Source organism: Lynx rufus, unplaced genomic scaffold (genome assembly GCF_022079265.1).
Source record: "Lynx rufus isolate CCGP_SWC_20201006 ecotype Redwood Valley unplaced genomic scaffold, mLynRuf1.p SCAF_21, whole genome shotgun sequence".
In the NCBI taxonomy this organism is placed as follows: Eukaryota; Metazoa; Chordata; class Mammalia; order Carnivora; family Felidae; genus Lynx; species Lynx rufus.
The window spans coordinates 11520777-11538380 of record NW_025814836.1 but is presented as its reverse complement, the minus strand read 5'-3'; the positions used below and the strand labels follow the sequence as shown (position 1 = coordinate 11538380).

The 17604-nt window shown below is 53.0% G+C and overlaps 1 protein-coding gene across 3 annotated transcripts in view; it reads right to left on the bottom strand.

Annotated features, from left to right (window-relative positions):
* Window positions 1–4429: 4429 nt before the first annotated feature.
* Window positions 4430–17604, bottom strand: part of IGF1R (insulin like growth factor 1 receptor) — a 304390-nt gene continuing 291215 nt past the window's right edge. For all 3 annotated transcript variants that reach the window (XM_047086603.1, XM_047086605.1, XM_047086604.1), the window contains 2 exons: window positions 15338–15472; window positions 4430–6218 (listed from right to left, as the gene is read on the bottom strand). In XM_047086603.1, coding sequence (XP_046942559.1) covers window positions 5837–6218; window positions 15338–15472 — 517 coding nt within the window. In that variant the 3' untranslated portion in view covers window positions 4430–5836. The remainder of the gene's footprint in view (window positions 6219–15337; window positions 15473–17604) is intronic.

Sequence of the window (17604 nt, the reverse complement as noted above, 5' to 3'; positions counted from 1 at the left end):
AGTTCTTGTAAACCAGATCTTCGTCAACTGACTACCCGTAATCTACTGGACTTAAGAGCCCTATTGAAAACACTAATGAGTGACTAATTAAAACAATGTTTACCAGAAAGATGTGGACACACACAAACGTGGACGTACAGATGAGTGATCATTATGTTCTTGCATAACAAAGTAAAACAAAACCCTAAAGTCATGCCCCAGAACTGACAACCGACCGTTGTGATGCAGTTCGCATTCTTGAACGATCTCACTTAACTGCAACGACCGTTTCCAAAGTAGGATGTCAGGTTTATTTGTTGAAACCAAATGCCCTTGGATGACTGTTGCGCCTTGATGTGGTCTGATACCGTCAGAAACCATCAAGTTCAAAACGTGGCCCACACTTCTTGCTAGCCCTGTACCCTTCTGCTCTCCACTCTGCTCCATGTCACGTCATGACCCTGGTACAGTGGTTTCCCGCTGCCTGGTCATCCCACCCTCAAGGGGTGTTCATCTCCTTTTTCTCTAAATGACCAACTAGCCATCTAAGCCGGACGCCCAAAATGAAACCCTCTGGCCTGTCCAAGGTCTGTATCTTCAGCATCTCTGGCAACAGAGGTTCAATCTACACAACATCCTCTCTTGAAGTTCTCATTTGTGCCACCGACTAGTCAGAGGGGAGGAAGAAAGTTTGACTTTCATCACTGGTGCTTAGAGAGTGGATCTGGTCCGTATCGCCCAATGCTGCTTAGCCCAGGAAATTAAAAAAACAAAACAAAAACAACAACAATGACAAAAACAGCCGACAAACACAGAAGTAACAGTAACAAAAGAACCCCAAACCTTAAATGCGTTTCTGGGACTGCTGGAATGGGCCAAGGCATACTGTGGAGCATTACTGTCAACCGGAGGGTGCCTGTGTTTTGGAAAGGAGTTGCCTTTGACACTGGCCACCCCGGGAGGACCCGGCAGTGACAGCTGAGGACCTTGGGCCAAGCATCCTAGCCTTCTCACCGATCTGAACTATAGTGTGACCTTGCCACAACAGCAGCCTGCATCACGCACAGCCACCCACCAACGGAGGTGAGCCGCTGAGAAAGAGGTTTTGGTGGGACAGACTGGCCTAGAATTTGGCATCATACTCGGCTCGGAAATCTGTTACCCCGACCAAAACACACCACACCTCACGCCAAGCATTTTGCCGTCGGGTAGTTCCACAGTCACCACTTTTTTTTTTTTTTTTTTTTTTTAATTTTACCAAGCCACTTTTCCTACCATTGAAATGTCGTCCCAAGTCCTAAGAGACAGGTTGGAAGGAGAGGCCGCTGCCGGCCACGAACATGGTCTTCCATCTTCCAAGGAGGAAGCTCATTCCAACTGTGTGTCAAACGTCACGACATCCCACAAAGGAGAGCTGGAGTGGTCTGGGCATCACACGGCTGACGTTCGACAGTGTCTCCAGAACACGCCAGCTCCTGCTGCCTCGGGGAAGGGCTGTGTGTGCTAACGTTTTAATGCTCACATCAATTCCATGATGTGCCTCAGTGGTTCACGTCACTTCAAGCAGCGTGAGCTGCTGTCAGGAGGAGGTTGCGTGGAAAAATGCCACAACGCAGCTTGATTAAATTATGTGGAGCATACGAAAGAGAAAAATCAAGAAGAGGTGGGAAAATCAGCATAAAATGAGGCTAGAACTGTGGACAGATGATGCCTTGGTAAAGTCAAGGTGGGTGGTTTGGTCCAGTAAAATGACTGCACCGTCACGCAAGCAAAATTTTCTTTTATTTAAGTGTCTCTGAAGCTTTCGTTAGGATGGGCACTACGCTATTACTGTTTTCTTTCTACTTAAAGAGAAACCACCTACGTAAAACAAAGACAGAAGGACACCAACAACTCGAGGACAGTTGAAACAAAACCCTTAGAACCAGCTGAATGATCTGTAGAAATCCAGTTGTGGAAACCGGTAGGTTTGTGCAAAAGAGGAGAGGCTACTATTCCCAGGGGTCACCTACAGTGCGGAAGAAGAAAACCCTGATCCGACAGTATTTCTCAGTGACCTTAAGATGCCAGGGGGCTGGGGAAAGAGAGTAGTGTGCTCGCAGGACGGAACTGCGGTGCGGGATCTGAAAGGAGCCACCGCCCTTCGGGAAAACCGCCACCGCGTCTCCCAGAGAGGATCACCGGTGCCTGCGAGAGCAGCGTCTGGAAGCGGGCAGCGCGCCGTCCGCCCGGGAGCAGCAGGTGATGGGATGGAGGTGAGGCCCCGGGCGGGAGGCAGTGCCACCCGGGGAGAAGGCCGGGCGCCGACCGCCAGCCCCTTCCAGCCCGCAGGTTTGGTCTCTGTTTTCCCCGGGGGGAGGAGGAGAGGAGGGTGAGGTGGAGGAACAGTCTGGGGGGGGGCGGGGCGGGGGGGGGGGAGCTTTTCTCCCGCGTGCATCCTCAAGTGCAGGAAGGCCTGCTTTCTCGGGCAGGAGGCCTGGCGGGCCAGGGGCTCAAAGCGCTGATGTGGCCGCACCACCGAACTGAACCGGCGCAGGCCTGGGCCTCAGCGGCCAGAGCAGTGGCCCGAGACCCGGACACCGCACGCGTACAGGTGCGGTTACGCCCAGAGACTGACTGCCCCCCCCCGCGGTGCTCCCTGTCCTCAAAACCTGCAAAACGAGCGCTCTTCCGGATGACAATCTGTGTGTCATTCACTCTGCGCAAAGTCCGTTTCAGTGACGGCCTGGGACAGCCGGGCGGCCTCCCCCCGCCCGCCAGGAAGGGAATCCTAAGGAGGAGCCTCTTAGGAGACCAAGCGAGGAGGACGAGGAGAAAGAAACGAGACATCTGGGAGAAAGGCAAGCTGTCTGAAATGAGCGCAGAGGCGGGTTAGTGTTGCTTCGACCCCCCGAATACAGCCTCCTGGCCTCTCCCTGCCTCATGTGCTCGGCCTGTGGTGTGGATGAGGTTACCGGTATCAACGGCATATTGTCAGGTGCTGAGAGATGGGATATGTATTCTTCTGTATATATACACATATAAAAAAGAAGAGTGAGGTAGATAAATGTTTGAAAACCAAAACCAAAACCAAAACACGAAAACAAAACCAAAAAACCAAAAGAAACCCGAAAACTGTCCTGTCTTACACACACACACACACACGCACACGCACACGCACACAAAACCCTTTCCTCAGTATTTAAATTCATCACTGGGGGCTTCTCTACAGTGATTGAAACTGGTATCACAAAATAAATTAAAACTCCTACATAGAATACCTTCTTAACTTTTTTTCTTTTTCTCATTTTTTTTTTCTTAAGGGAGAAAAACCATGGGGCAGAGGCTAGAGAACATTGCAGGACTTAAGGTACTGACCAGAAAAAGCACGACATGCTTGCTTTCTCGTGTTTCATCTCGTCACGACTAGCAACCATCAGACTTTAGCTTTGTTCCTCCTTGTAATTGAAACATTTCCATCCCAGAAGCAACTCGGGTGCTGTCATCACTCTGGTGAGAAGTGCTAAAAACTAAACAAAACAAGACCCCCGGGCCCCGAGGACTGGGATTCCTGGCTGAGGAGAAGCGAGCCAGCGCCAGGGCTCTGGTCCCTCCCCTGCCCCCCCCCCCCCCCCCGGGGAGCGCACCGGGCTCCAGGGCCATCGGCCACCATGGTGCCCATGCGTGCCCGACCCCTCCGGCCCTGCACCCTGGAGGGGGTGGGGGTGGGGGGCTGGCTGACGCCCTGAGGAGGCCACCCCCGTGGCTCCCTCCCCGCCAGTGCCCGGGAGGCCCCCCAGGGAGTTTCTGGTTCTGGAGACAGGTAGGTGGGTCTGGAGGGTGGTGGCGGAGGCCATGGAGGGGCCTGCCGGACCCCACTCCGCTGCACCCTTGGACTCAGCAGCTGTTTTTCATGGGATGGAAGGATTAAATATCCATAAAAAAAAAAAAAAAGTAATCCAAATGCCTAGCGTCTGCAGTTCAAACTGCTGTTGTACCCAGTAATTAAAAAAATAGAGATATGTGTGTCACAACCAAAACGAAGGTGAGGGAAAGTGAAGGTGAGACTGTCCAACAACGCGACTAGAAACACTGAACGAGGACGTGCGACGTATTTAACCTTTTGTTTTCTGACCTGAGTTTGCGTCATGTCTTGCACTGTAACAGACTCCAGCGCGGTGAGAGAGCAGGCCGGGTGGGGGGTGGGGGGCGCTGCCTCCCTCGCCAGCCTCGTGCCCACACAGCCTACGGGTGAGAACGTAACTAACGGGCAGGGGGAGCGGGGAGGGGAGGGCGTATTTATAAAAAGGCATCAAACAGTTCATGGCAAATTATGTTCGAGAAGTATCGATTACTGGGAAGAGAGGAAGAAAGTCACGCACTCTAGTACAAAGCATAAGAAGTTTCTTGGAGTGAGCAGAGAGGGAAGGAGGGTAGACCTGAAGGTTTTCATAGATTAAATCCACAAAGATAAAGGACAAAAAAAATAGCAGCTTTTTTTTTTTTCTGTACAGACGTATAGATGAATATCTGAACCGTAAAAAAGTTATAAAAGTGACATTAAAGACGATGTGTATGCAAATGTTTCATGGTCTAACATAGAACTGTAAGACCCATGAAGAAGTCCTAGTAACAGAGAAAATGTCAACAAAGCTTAGAATGCTTGAATCCATTTACTGCTTTGCTTCTTACTGTTGTGGTGGTGTTTGAATTTCTTTTCCTTGCAAACCTGCATAAACAGTTGGGCTGAGTCCCTGGAAACCCCTTCCCATCTGTGTCCTGGGGGCCGGGAGCGGGGGGCCAAGGGCGGGGGGACAGGAGACTGGCACGTGGATGACCTTGACTCAAAGCCTGTCTTCCAGGCTCACGACAGGGCCTGTTTCCTCCACAATTCCGGGGGGCTAGCAGGTGGGGGTGGGGGAGAGGGGCAGGGAAGCCGGGTTCAAGTTCTCCCAGTCTCCACCGAGAGAAAATCCCATCCTGTCCACTTCCCCCCAAACAATAGCCTAGTCAGAAAGCGATCAGACCTGTGTGAACGTAAGACTTGAAAAGAACGCCAGGGGCGACCAGATGGAGTGCATCATCCACGTGGCTCTTAAGTGACGTGACTAGATACCATGCTCGCCCCATGCCTCTGGAAACAAGGAGATAAGTGCGGGGGTCGTGAGGGAGGAAGTTCAGGGTTTTGGCAGAATTTGGCAGCATTAAAATGGTGACAACCTTGAATGAATGATGGCCCTTTTTAAATCTCGTTATGTCCCTAAAAAGGTTAAAGATACAGTTAAAAAAATCCCGTCTCAAGGTGTTTTGTTTTGTTTTGTTTTGTTTATAAAGACCTACGGTGACAGGCAGGTGTGTACAGGGGCAATGGGGGTGGGGGCCGCAGGGAGGGACAGCCATTTCCTCAATCTGATCAAAAGGGCGTCCCAGCTGGGGTTGCGGCAAATGTTTTTCTATCATGAAGCAGAAAGAAAGAGAAAGGTGAGAGAGAGAGAGAGAGAGAGAGAGAGAGAGAGAGAGAGAGAGAAGGGGCGGGGGGAGAGGGAGGGAGACAGATAATGAGAGGAGAGACCGGGAAAGAGTGAGGAGACTCGATTCTCAAGTGTTCTGTTGCTATTAAGTGTTGTCATTAAGGTTCTTAAAGGCCCATGTCAGTTAAGGGTTCGGGTAGGGAAATAAAAAGCTGCTTGCATATTGAAAAAAGGAACATCCCAAATGTGTTTACTGCAGAGAAGCCGTCTCCCGTGGGCAGCAATGGCAGTTCTGAAGATCCACTGAGGTACAGGAGGCTGTGAATAGATTGTTAAAACTCTCTCCCCCCACCCGCCGCCGAGCGTGCACACACGTTACTGTTTGCACGGGATCCGGGATCCGAGGATCAGCAGGTCGAAGACTGGGGCAGAGGCAAGGCCCTCTCGTTCTTGCGTCCCCCGTTCATGTGCGCGTAAGGCTGTCTCTCGTCGAAGCTGGCTCGGAGAACCAGCACGCCGGGGCCCGGGCCGTTCTCGGCCTTGTGTCCTGAGTGTCTGTCGGGCAGCGGCAGGGAGGACGAGGAGGCGGAGGGGTCCAGGGGGACGCTCTCCATGTCCTCCGGCTCCAGATCCAGCTCCTCCGGCTCGGGCGGCTTGTTCTCCTCGCTGTAGTAGAAGGAGACCTCCCGGAAGCCGGGTTCCATCTCGTCCTTGATGCTGCTGATGATCTCCAGGAAGGAAGGCCTCATCTTGGGGTTGTACTGCCAGCACATGCGCATCAGTTCAAACCTGAGGCGGAGACAGACAGACGGTGGGCCCGGCCGCGAACGGTGGCTCCGGGGCCACCTGCTGTGGCCTCCCCCCACGCGCGCGGGCACTGAGAGCAGGGAGGCAGCTGGGCCACTTCTCTCTTGACGACCCGACTGGCCCCACGCCGCTTTCGCTCCGGGGACCCAGGACCCTCCCCGGGGCCAAAACCCAACCTCTCATTTCCTGAGGACAAATCTAGGTTTACACAGAGTCTGGCATGACAGGTGTTATGGGGACAGTGCTAAGAAATAAAAATACAAACAAAAACCTACAGAGCGTCCTATCTGAAGTGTCTCTTGGAGCCACCAGTGAAACATTACTTCCAGAATTAGAGTGCAGGAAGCCTCTGGTTTCTCACTAATAAGGCTTAAGAATGGGGGCACCTGGGTGGCTCAGTTGGTCGAGCATCTGACTCTTGACTTCCACTGCTTCCCTTCTGCTACTGTTGTCACCAGAAGATTCTATTCTCTGGTTTTAAAAGTTCTGGCTAAAGAGGGGTGCCTAGGTGGCTCAGTCGGTTAAACGTGCGACTTCAGCTCAGGTCATAGTCTCATAGTTTGCGAGTTCCAGCCCCGCACTGGGCTCTGTGCTGACAGTGTGGAACCTGCTTGGGATTCTCTCTCTTTCTCTCTCTCTCTCTCTCTCTCCCCCTGCTCTCTTTCTGCCCTTCCCTGCTTGGACTCTCTCAAAATAAATAAAAATAAACTTAAAAAAAAAAAAAGGCTTAGGAGCGATCACAGCTATCCCGACAGTGACCCTCCCTTTCGTGCCACCTATGCAATTTCTAAGCTTCTTTCTGGGGCCTGGGGCCAGGCACGGCTGGCAGTGAGGGGGGAAGGCCACAAGACAGAAGGAGCGTGCATCTAGGGTCTGAGGTCCCGGTCTAGCGCCGCCCAGGCTGCCTGCTGCCTGCCCCACCACCCGGGCTCTGGCCTCGGGTCCAGGCTGAGCCAAATGAATCGGAGTCCTATGAAGACGTGTAGCCAGATGCCGACAAGGCGGGAAGGTGCGAGAGGCCCTGCCTAGGCAAGGGGGTGGGCAAAGAACATGGTATGAAGCCTGTGCCGGGTCTCACCAGCTGCACCACGGTGGCACTTGGGCCGCAAACCTCTGTGAAGGCTTCAGAGTCCAGTGGACCACAGGAGGTGGCCGTCCCCCACCCCCCGCCGGAGAGCAGGAGGCTGCACAAGGAAGAAGGAGGGACGGTGTTGTGGTACAGCCAGCAGCCTGGACCCAGGGGAGGCCTGGGCTTGGACAAGGGTTCAGGATGACCAGGGGAGGAGGGCGTACTTCTTATGAACCCAGAATGCAGAGAGACCCAGCTGAGTGGACCTTGGGAGCAAACAGGAGGGTGACTGACATCCAGGCTGGCCACAGAGCCAGAGGAGGCTATGGTTCCGAGAAGGGGTTGGCGGGCGGCCCTTTCTCGCGTGAGCTTGGCACAGAAGAGCCTTCCCTTCCATTACTGTTCTCGCCAGAAGATACTATTCTCTGTTTGTTTTAAAACTTCTGGCTAAAGAGGGGCATTAAGCGGTTAAGCTCATGATCTCACAGTCTGTGGGTTCGAGCCCCACATGTGGTGCTGTGCTGACAGCTCAGAGCCTGGAGCCTGCTTCCGATTCTGTCTCCCTCTCTCTCTCTGCCCCTCCTCTGCTCACACTCTCTCAAAAATAAACATTAAAACAATTTTTAAAACTTCTGGCTAAGTCAGAGTGGCCAAAATGAACAAATCAGGAGACTATAGATGCTGGAGAGGATGTGGAGAAACAGGAACCCTCTTGCACTGTTGGTGGGAATGCAAATTGGTGCAGCCGCTCTGGAAAACAGCGTGGAGGTTCCTCAAAAAATTAAAAATAGACCTACCCTATGACCCAGCAGTAGCACTGCTAGGAATTTACCCAAGAGAGACAGGAGTGCTGATGCATAGGGACATTTGTACCCCCATGTTTATAGCAGCACTTTCAACAATAGCCAAATTATGGAAGGAGCCTAAATGTCCATCAACTGATGAATGGATAAAGAAATTGCGGTTTATATACACAATGGAGTACTACGTGGCAATGAGAAAGAATGAAATATGGCCCTTTGTAGCAACATGGATGGAACTGGAGAGTGTTATGCTAAGTGAAATAAGCCATACAGAGAAAGACAGATATCATATGGTTTCACTCTTATGTGGATCCTGAGAAACTTAACAGAAACCCGTGGGGGAGGGGAAGAAAAAAAAAAAAAGAGGTTAGAGTGGGAGAGAGCCAAAGTATAAGAGACACTTAAAAACTGAGAACTGAAGGTTGATGGGGGGTGGGAGGGAGGGGAGGGTGGGTGATGGGTATTGAGGAGGGCATCTTTTGGGATGAGCACTGGGTGTTGTATGGAAACCAATTTGACAATAAATTTCATATATTGAAAAAAAAAAAAACTTCTGACTAAAGAAGACACTTTTCAATAAAAACGGCTAAATGGAAGGCTTGACTGACCACTTGCTCTTTTGGCCCCAGGGAAGAAGCCCAGGGGGCACGGAGACCAGTCTGCAAAGACAAAGCCCTAAGCCAACCTGGCCAAGCTACCTTGGAAGTCCTGGGGGGAAAGGGGTCCGGTCCGGTCCGGGAGGGAAGAGTACGTGACCTGCAGGGAGGGTGGGAGCCTGAGAGAGTCTTTCTGCCTGTGTTGCTGCCGGGTTTTAGAAATCAGTTTTTGCAGATTATGTTGTACTGGACCAGCCACACCCATCTGTTCACATATGTCTGTGGCTGCTTTCAAGGGACACCTGCTAGGTGAGTAGCTGGAACAGAGACTGCCTGGCCTAGAAGCCCAAGATACCGGCCGTGTGGCCCTTTATGGAAAACGTTTACCACTCGTGCTCTAGCAGAAAAAGATGTGGACAAAATACGAAGACCAGATTTTTCGCCTTGGCCACGCTGCTAACCATGTGGCAGGGCTAACCTTTGGTTAATGCACCCAGTAACACACAGGGTGTCGGGCAGGCGGGGTTTTGTGTGTGTGAACTGCTTGAATCCTCTCAAGTCCTAGAAGTAGGTGCATTGTAACGTGTCCCCATTTTGTAGATGAAGCAGCAGAAACACCAAGAGAGTAAATAATTTGTCCAAGGTCCCCAAACTGGTGAGGCGGGAGCAGGATAGCATTCTCTGCGAAAGAGTATGGTTGTGCTTTGAAAACCACCTACCTCAGGAAAAGGAATTTTCTCCACCTCAACAAGGGAAACCATGGTCCCCCTAGGAGAGCCGTTCCTGTCCTCATAGTCACCGTGTGACAGCTCCTGCCTGGGGTCACGTGGCACACAAGCCTGCCTTCCCTTACCTCCCATTGCTGCCCAAGAGAAAAGACTCCCTTCCCACCTCCCACCCCCAACAAATGGGGTCATAAATACTCGAAACCCCTCTCTGTGGCTCGGCTGTGATTTCCTCTCTGGCTGGCTGACTTGTCCCTGAATAGAAGCGCAGCCAAGGCCAAGAACATGTGATGTGCCCTGGCTCAGTGCCCCTGTGGCCAGGGGGAGGGGGGGAGGTGCTGAGAGGTGCCACCAGTGACTGGAGTGACATCAGCACAAACAAACCATGTGATGCCTCTCTTAAAGCCTTCCAGGGCTGCCCATAAAAGGAAGTCTTTCTTACTCTGTAGGACTCAAGACCTTGTTTACACTATCTCCACAAGAAAACTTTCCAGTAGACTCTAGAAGGATTTATGAGCTGATAAAACTCTTCTTTAAAAAGGCACATGTTTTCCCCCTCTCTCTGCCCCTCCCCTGCTCGCTCTCTCAAAAATAAATAAACATTAAAAAAATTTTTTTTAAAGGCACGTTTTAGAACTAGTCCGCTCTGGAGCAGTGCTTTACCCAAGGCCCCCTCGTGGGGGGTGAGGGGATGTGCAGACCCTCCACCTGGGGCAGGAACAGGACCAAAGGGGGCCGCTGCCCTGCTGTGAAGCCACTTCACAGAGGCAAGTGTGACCCGAGGAGGCGGTGTGAGGGAAGAGGGACAACTGTCCCGACCCCTCCCATCCTGCACACAGGGGCCGCAGGATCGCCACCTTCCTCTAGGCCCTGCTGCATGCACGCTGGTGGTGATCACAAACCCAGGTGTGAGAGGCAGCCCAGCCTCGGCCCCGTGACAACCCAACCGATACAACAAAGACCAGATTCTAGAAAGGCCCTGCAGGGCTTGGCACACCCCTCCTCCACCTCCTCCTGGCAGCCTAGAACAGCCACGATTGTCTTATGAGCCACTTCTCAGCGGCGCCCGCCAGTGGGACGGCAGGCCTGCCCCGTTGCCTTGCCCCATGTCACTCTGGCTTTGGACTGAGACCAGACTCAGGGCCCAGGTACCACGGGACGGGCTGTAGTTGCGAGGCCAAGCACGCACCAATGGCCCTTCCTGACTGTTTGGATTCTACTCAAGCACCCTATTCCCACACAACCAGCACAGGATCACAGCAAGGGGGAAAACCATGTTCAAAGACTACAAGAACCACCAGAGTCCCCTGAATGTGTTTCAGTCTCCTTTGTGAGTTCGTGACTCTCTGGGCTAAAAAGTTCCAATTCTTTCCTGCGTTGTGTATACTGAGCACTGCCCTGGCAAGGATCTGGACCTGTGACACCGTGGAAGTTTTACCGAAAAAGATATGGCTTCTTGGCCCAGGGCTTACAGCTCGCTGCACCTCTGCTCGAGCCCTCTCCTGCAGCATTACAACCCGGTCCTTCTGCCACCCAGCTTCTGAAAGCTGGGGCCTCGCCTTGCAGCCCTGTCTCTGGGACGTCAGCGGTCGGCACGCAGATACAGGGGCTCAAGGACACTCACGGTGGCGGTACAGAAACGAGAGCTTAAGAGAAGGTTAAGGACAGGCTCTGTCGTCGATTTAAAGCCTAAGTGCTCTGCGCGGTTGAGGGGAGAGGGATTCTTGGCTGCTCCAGAGGAGCCCATCCCACCTGCTTGTAGTTCCCAACAAGACGCTGCCGCTGAGCCGAAGCCCCCCACCCCCCACAGCCGCTGCACGCCAGCCCCCAGGTTACCCTACTGGTGCCCGCTCACACCTCTGGAGCCACACAGTGGAAGTGGTTTCTTTCCCACCCGGGCGCCCAGCAGGGCTTTTGGGCAACGCCCAGGAGCTCAGTGACGTTCCTCTCCTCTGGGAGAAACGGAAGTCCGCTCTTTTGTGCCCCGTAACAAAAGAACCCCTCTCCCAGAACACTTCTTCTTTACCTAAGCTCATCAATAAATTCAGAACAACACGGACACTCCCTGCGCCATCAGCTAACCTCCTTCCATTCTGTTGTTTTCTTCGGAGGGAGAACAATTTGCCAGGGGGGTTCTGGAGGGCAAAGCAGAAATGCCTCCGGAATTAAACACGTAATATCCAAGAGTAACCTCTCCATGTGAATTTCCTTGTCACTCTATGCTGGGAACAGGAAGTCTACCGCCTTTCCCATGGCAGGTGGGCTGCTTCCCAGGCATATTAAATTAATACCAAAACTCCAGTCACCGGGAGGTGGATCAACTTTAGGGAGTCCCACAAGTTTCTCAGAGGCCGTTTCTCCGAGTCAAAGAGACAGCTCAGAAATAAAACCTCTCCTCCCGCTACCCCAAACCACACGAACAAAACCGACACCTGCTTTCTCGGACTGTGGCTAAGCTTCCTACACCACCACCAGCCCCAGCATCAGCCTCTATTCTGGCACCAGACCCTTGGATGCAAACTCAGCAGGCGTCACTCCTTATACTCCATTACTGAGATTTTTTTTTTTTTCTCTGAAGGAAGATTTTTCTTATAATGAGCTGATAAGAATACAGTGACCACACTGTTCATGGAGAACGGTCACCTGTGAGGCAACCTGGGAGTCAGTGGGGTGTGGTACCAGCCCGCAGTGATCCCCACCTCCTGGGGTTCATGCCTCCTGTAATCTCCTCCCACATCACAGAGGACCACCCCTGAGGTTTGGCCATGAAGGACACTGTGGCATCTGCTCCGCTCTGGAGTCCTTTGCTCTTGGGCAAGCTACAGGCCCATGGCCCAAAACTAGCCTACTGTCCAATTTTTTTGGTGAGGCCTCTGAGCTAAGAATGGTTTTTATATTTGTAAATGGTTGAAAAAAAATCAAAATAAGAATATTCTGTGACATGAAAATTATGTGAAATTCAAATCTCAGTATCCCCAAGTAAAGTTTTACAGGAGCACAGCCGCACTCATTCACGTGGTATCTGTGACTGCGTTTGCAAAATGAGATCGTATGAGACCACAGAGCTGAGAACACTTCCTATCTGTTTTTCTAGAGGTAAGTTTGTCAAGCCCTGCTTGGAGAAGCCAGCTGCATGCCACTTGCAAGTGGGTCCCGGCCCTAGTCAAGCCTTCTGATGACTGGAGCCTCGTGAGAGACCCTGAGCCAGAGCCATCCCGCTAAGCCGCTCCCAGGTTCCAGGCCTTCAGAAACTCCATGAGATGGTAAATGCTCATTGTTGGGTTTGGGATAATGACCCACTGTGTAAAAAACTAATACAGGTGCACAGAGGAAGCGTTTCCATGCTAGGGAAGAAAATGTGAGGGGCGCCTGGGTGGCTCAGTTGGTTAAGTGTCCGACTCTTGGTTTTGGCTCAGGTCATGATCTCACGGGTTTGTGAGTTCAAGTCCCCGGTCGGGATCCATGCTTGCAAAGCCTGCTTGGGATTCTCCTCCTTCTCTTTCTTTGCCCCTCTCCCCTGTTTGTGTGCTCTCTCTCTCTCTCTGTCCCTCCCTCTCGCCCTGCCTCTCTCTCTCTCTTTATATATATATATGTATACATGTAAATTAATGTGTATTATTATGTACCTATTTAATATAAATGCAACTTCATAAACATGTACTAAGTGACTTTTTGAGTCTCTTCTAACTTTGGGTTCTGAAACCTGAAGAGGCTAACTGGGAAGGTTCTTGAGGGATCTGGGAAACCCCATCCCCCCTCCCTGCCCCATATACACGGCCCTCTGAGAAATGGGGCCTCCTGTCATTGGTGGGTCTACTCTGCACCCCATGTCCAGGCCCATGCAGGCTTCCTAGTCCAGCCCCGGGCTCAAATGATCAGGGGGCTCCCCCACCCTCAACACACACACACACACACACACACACACACACACACACACACGCAGATGCCAGAATGCTGCTTCCCCTATGGCAGTCTTGGGTCCTCTTTCTTAATTCCATACCAGCTATCCCTGGGCTTCAGCTGAACAAACATTGAGAAGCAGCAGTTAGGAAGCATAAGGCTCAGCTAATGCACTCCAGAAGCACGGGGTGCCGCACCAAGTCCCCCAGCCCAGAGGTCCTACAGCCGCATGGTCAGAGCCACGGGAACAAGGCCTACCACATCGACGTGGATTCAGTTTTGGTAGCAACAAAGTGCTTCAGAAAAAATACACAAAACCCTGGTTTGTTGATGGACAGTGGTTTCTGCTTCCCAAGCTGTGGTAGTCCGATTCTAAGATGCTCCCCCAGATTCCTGCCCCTGGGGTCAACGCCCTGTATAACCCCTCACCTGAATGTGGGTCAGACTAAGAAAGATGATGGGGTTTCACCTCGTTATGGAGTTTTCTCATCAGCTGACTCTGAGTTAACCAGCAGGGAGATGATCTGGGCTGGATGTGGCTTAATCAGCTAAAACGAATGGTAAAAGCAGCCGAGATTCTGTTGCTGGCCCTGAAGAAGTAAGCCGCTCTGGTGGGAGAAGACCCATCCTCCGGAAGGCCGGCGGTTCTGCAGCCCTAGGCGTGAGTCCGGCCGGAGGCCCAGAGCCTCAGATGCTGGCACCCCCAGGCTACGTCTGGATTTCGGGCTGATGAGACTGAGCCAAGGGGCCGGCACACCCGTGTCCAGAGTCCTGACCCAAGGAAACTGTGAGAGACTCAAAGGAGCAAAGGTTTCAGGACTGTCGAGGCCAGTTTCCCTGGTCCCCAGCGGACGTGGTATCAGACTCATAGTGGCAAACCCACCACCCTGAGGCCTGGCCTGGGGCCCCTGCTCGCTGGGGGCCTGGGTCTTCCACACAGACACAGAGACGGCCTGACATCTCCGGGGTTGCTCCCAATGTGAAACCACACCTGTCCTGAAGAACACTTCTGGAAAATTCCGGAACTGGTCCTGAGGCATGAGTGGTAGCCTACCTCTACCCATTGGGATCCAGAAGACTCTCTGAGCCCTGCCTTAACGTCCACGTGGAAAACAAGTCCACACTCTCTCCCTGCTCCTGCCCTGCACCCAATGACCCAACCACAGAACACCTTCACAGCCTCATCTGACTCGTTCCTCCTGTGGACAGTGAGGCCCTCTTGCCCTCGACAGCTCTGACCTGCGCCAACAAGGAGCGCGACTAAGGACGCTGAGCAGCGAGGTCCAGGAGGGATCACGGACACCCTCCCATCATCGGACAAACCTCAGGAACAAAAAGCGAATGTTCTTGTTGTTGCTGTTAAAAAGAAGCGGTTTGAGGTGATGAATCTGCCAGCGCACAAAGCTGTGCACCCCCGGGGCTGTGTCAGGGCCCCCTGGCGGGCCAGCTGAACCACATTCCCGGTCCCCATGGGTCACGGGGTGAAGCCCCAGAAAGCGTGTTGCTTTCACAGCTAATGACTTTGGTCAGCACTCAGCAGAGAGGAAACCTGGGTGGGGGGGGTGCGCCACGGTGGAGGCGGCACGCGGTGGAAAGAGGCCTGAGGTTTGCCCTACGTGGTGCCAGAGGAGTCGTGCCGAAGGCTGCAAGAGGCTCCGGGATTTGGCTTAAGAGCAACCAGTGCCGTGTTGTTGCCCCCTCCCCCACTTTTTCTTAAACTCTGCGTGGATCGCTTTGGTCAAATACTTCCCAGAGATGTCTGGCCTGAGACCCCAGGTGCAAACCAGGACTAAAAGATTAAGGGAGACGCGGTGAACCTAAGGTGGCTCCGCAAAGGCCCAGGGTCCTTCCATCAGGATAACCTCCTTCCAAACTGCACCCCGCCCCCTCATCTCCACCTGCCGGGCCGCAGAGACTGGCTCTCAGAACCACCCATCTCGGGTGACCCAGGAAGGGTCATCGAGGAGGGGAATCTGAGGGAGGGCATCAGGGGCCCAGGCGTACGTACAGCATGTCGGGGCAGTTGTCCGGCTTGTCCAGAAGGCCGCCCTCCATGACGAAGCGAAGCACTTGCTCGTTGGACAAGCCCTGGTACGGCTGCTCGGCCAGCGTGGCGATCTCCCAGAGAACGACCCCGAAGGACCTAGGGTGAGAGAGGGGACGTGAGGGCTCAGAGAGGGGCGGGCAGCCCTCACTGCCCCTTCCCTTCCAGCATTTCCCCACCCCGGGTGCTGAAAACGTGCCCTCGGCGTGGTGACTGAGCAAGCGTCCTCCAGGGCGCCCAGCAGCGGTGAAGCGTGGCCCTTGTCTTCCCGCAGTGTGGGCAAAGCTGTAGCAGGGGGTGGTTTGCAATGCCCCCTGAATGACTCAGAAGCACCTGCTTTCTCATTTGAACGCCGGGCAGGTTGAGTTCAGGGCCTGGCCCCAGCCACGGGCCCAATAGGGCAGTGTCTCCCAAATGTGCTCTATCCTCTAATTAAAGGCAGGTCCCCAGGCCCTGCCGGGACAGTGGTTTAGTGACCTCGAATACAGCCTGGGACAATCAAGCCATTCAACAAGCTCCCCTATTTTGGAAACTTGTACCCAAGTAGCTCTCAATGCTGGCTGTGGAGTGAGTCTCCTGGCAAGTTTAGAAACATTTTTTTAATGTTTATTTATTTTTGAGAGCGAGAGAAAGAGACAAAGTGCAAGTGGGGGAGGCGCAGGGAGAGAGGGAGTCATAGAATCCGAAACAAGCTCCAGGCTCTGTGCTGACCCCCACGCAGGGCTCGAACTCACGAACCGTGAGATCATGACCTGAGCCGAAGTTAGATGCTTAACCGACTGAGCTACCCACGTGCTCCTAAATTTTTTTTTAATGTTTATTTATTTTTGAGAGAGAGCGAGCGAGTGAGCACGAGCAGGGGAGGGGCAGAGAGAGAGGGACAGACAGAATCCAAAGCAGGCTCCAGGCTCTGAGCTGTCAGCACAGAGCCTGATGTGGGGCTCGAACCCACAGACCCTGAGATCATGACCTGAGCCAGTCAACGGACTGAGCCACCCCCGCACCCCTCCTGGTGAGTTTTCAAAACATACTGACGCCTGGGTCTCTGACCGCAGTTCTGACTTCCACAGGTCTGGAGGGTTAGAAAGCTCGGAAGGGGATCTCACAGGTCCAGTAGGGCCAGTGGGGAGGGAAGCCCTGTGGGAGTGAGCTGGGGAGCTGCCGGTTTGTGACATGTGACGGGGCTCAGTCTCACAGCGAGAGAAGCCAGGAGCACAGCACTGGCTGACGGCGGGCTGGCGGGCAAGGAGGCGTCCTTAAGAAGAGTTTAGCTGAGGGGCAAAGGGGCCAAGGCGTAAATTCAGCAGCGGGGGCAGTGAGCCATTCCGCTATGCATGCAGTTTTGCCTGCTGGTTTAGAAGATCTAACTGCTGGAAAACAAATTAAAATACGTGGACACGCACACAGAAAGTTCAGACAGATAATGTTTAAAGGGAGATGCTGTAACCTGCAACATAAAGGTGGCCTCCCAACACTGCCACCTCGCACGAATTTTCCTTGGTCTGTGTGCCTTTACACTCAGTTCATTTCAGCAGAATAAAGCAGGCTCGTCGGCAGCAAGCAGCCCAAGGGGCTTCCGACAGGACTGCGGAAGGGCCAGGGGGTGCTAGTGGCAGAGCCACACTGAAAATTCTGGGGCCTGGCGCTTCCCACCGAGAGCTCCCGGGATCCTGGCCCGGAGCCTGAGCCAATGTTTTATTCACTGCTTCAGCTATAGCTACTTTTCTGTGAGCAAAAGCTTTCTGTACAGGGGCGCCTGGGTGGCTCAGTCGGTTAGGCATCCGACTCTTGATTTCAGCTCAGATCATGCTCTCACGGTTCTTGGGTTCGAGCCCCATGTCCGGCTCTGCACTGCAGCATGGAGCCTGCTTGGGATTCTCTCTCTGCCCCTCCCCTGCTCGCAAGCATGCTCTTTCTCCCTCTAAATATAAATAAATAAACATTAAAAAAAAAAAAAAAGGTTTCTGTGCCACTTTGTACTAAGAACAGATATCAGACATAAATAGAATCTTAGCAGAGGACCGACTCACCCAAGGCCCTTTTTAATTTCCAGTGACCAAGAAATAGCCTTTATATTGCACAAGAGACCTAGAAAAGCCAAAGACCCAGAGGCCTAAGTGTGGCTGAAGGCACACTTCAGAGGCTTGGGCTGAAGGCAGCCAGCTTCTCCACAACTCTGGTGCTGGGATGTCATACTGGAGTGGGCCTGGTCACATCGGCAGCGTGCCTCG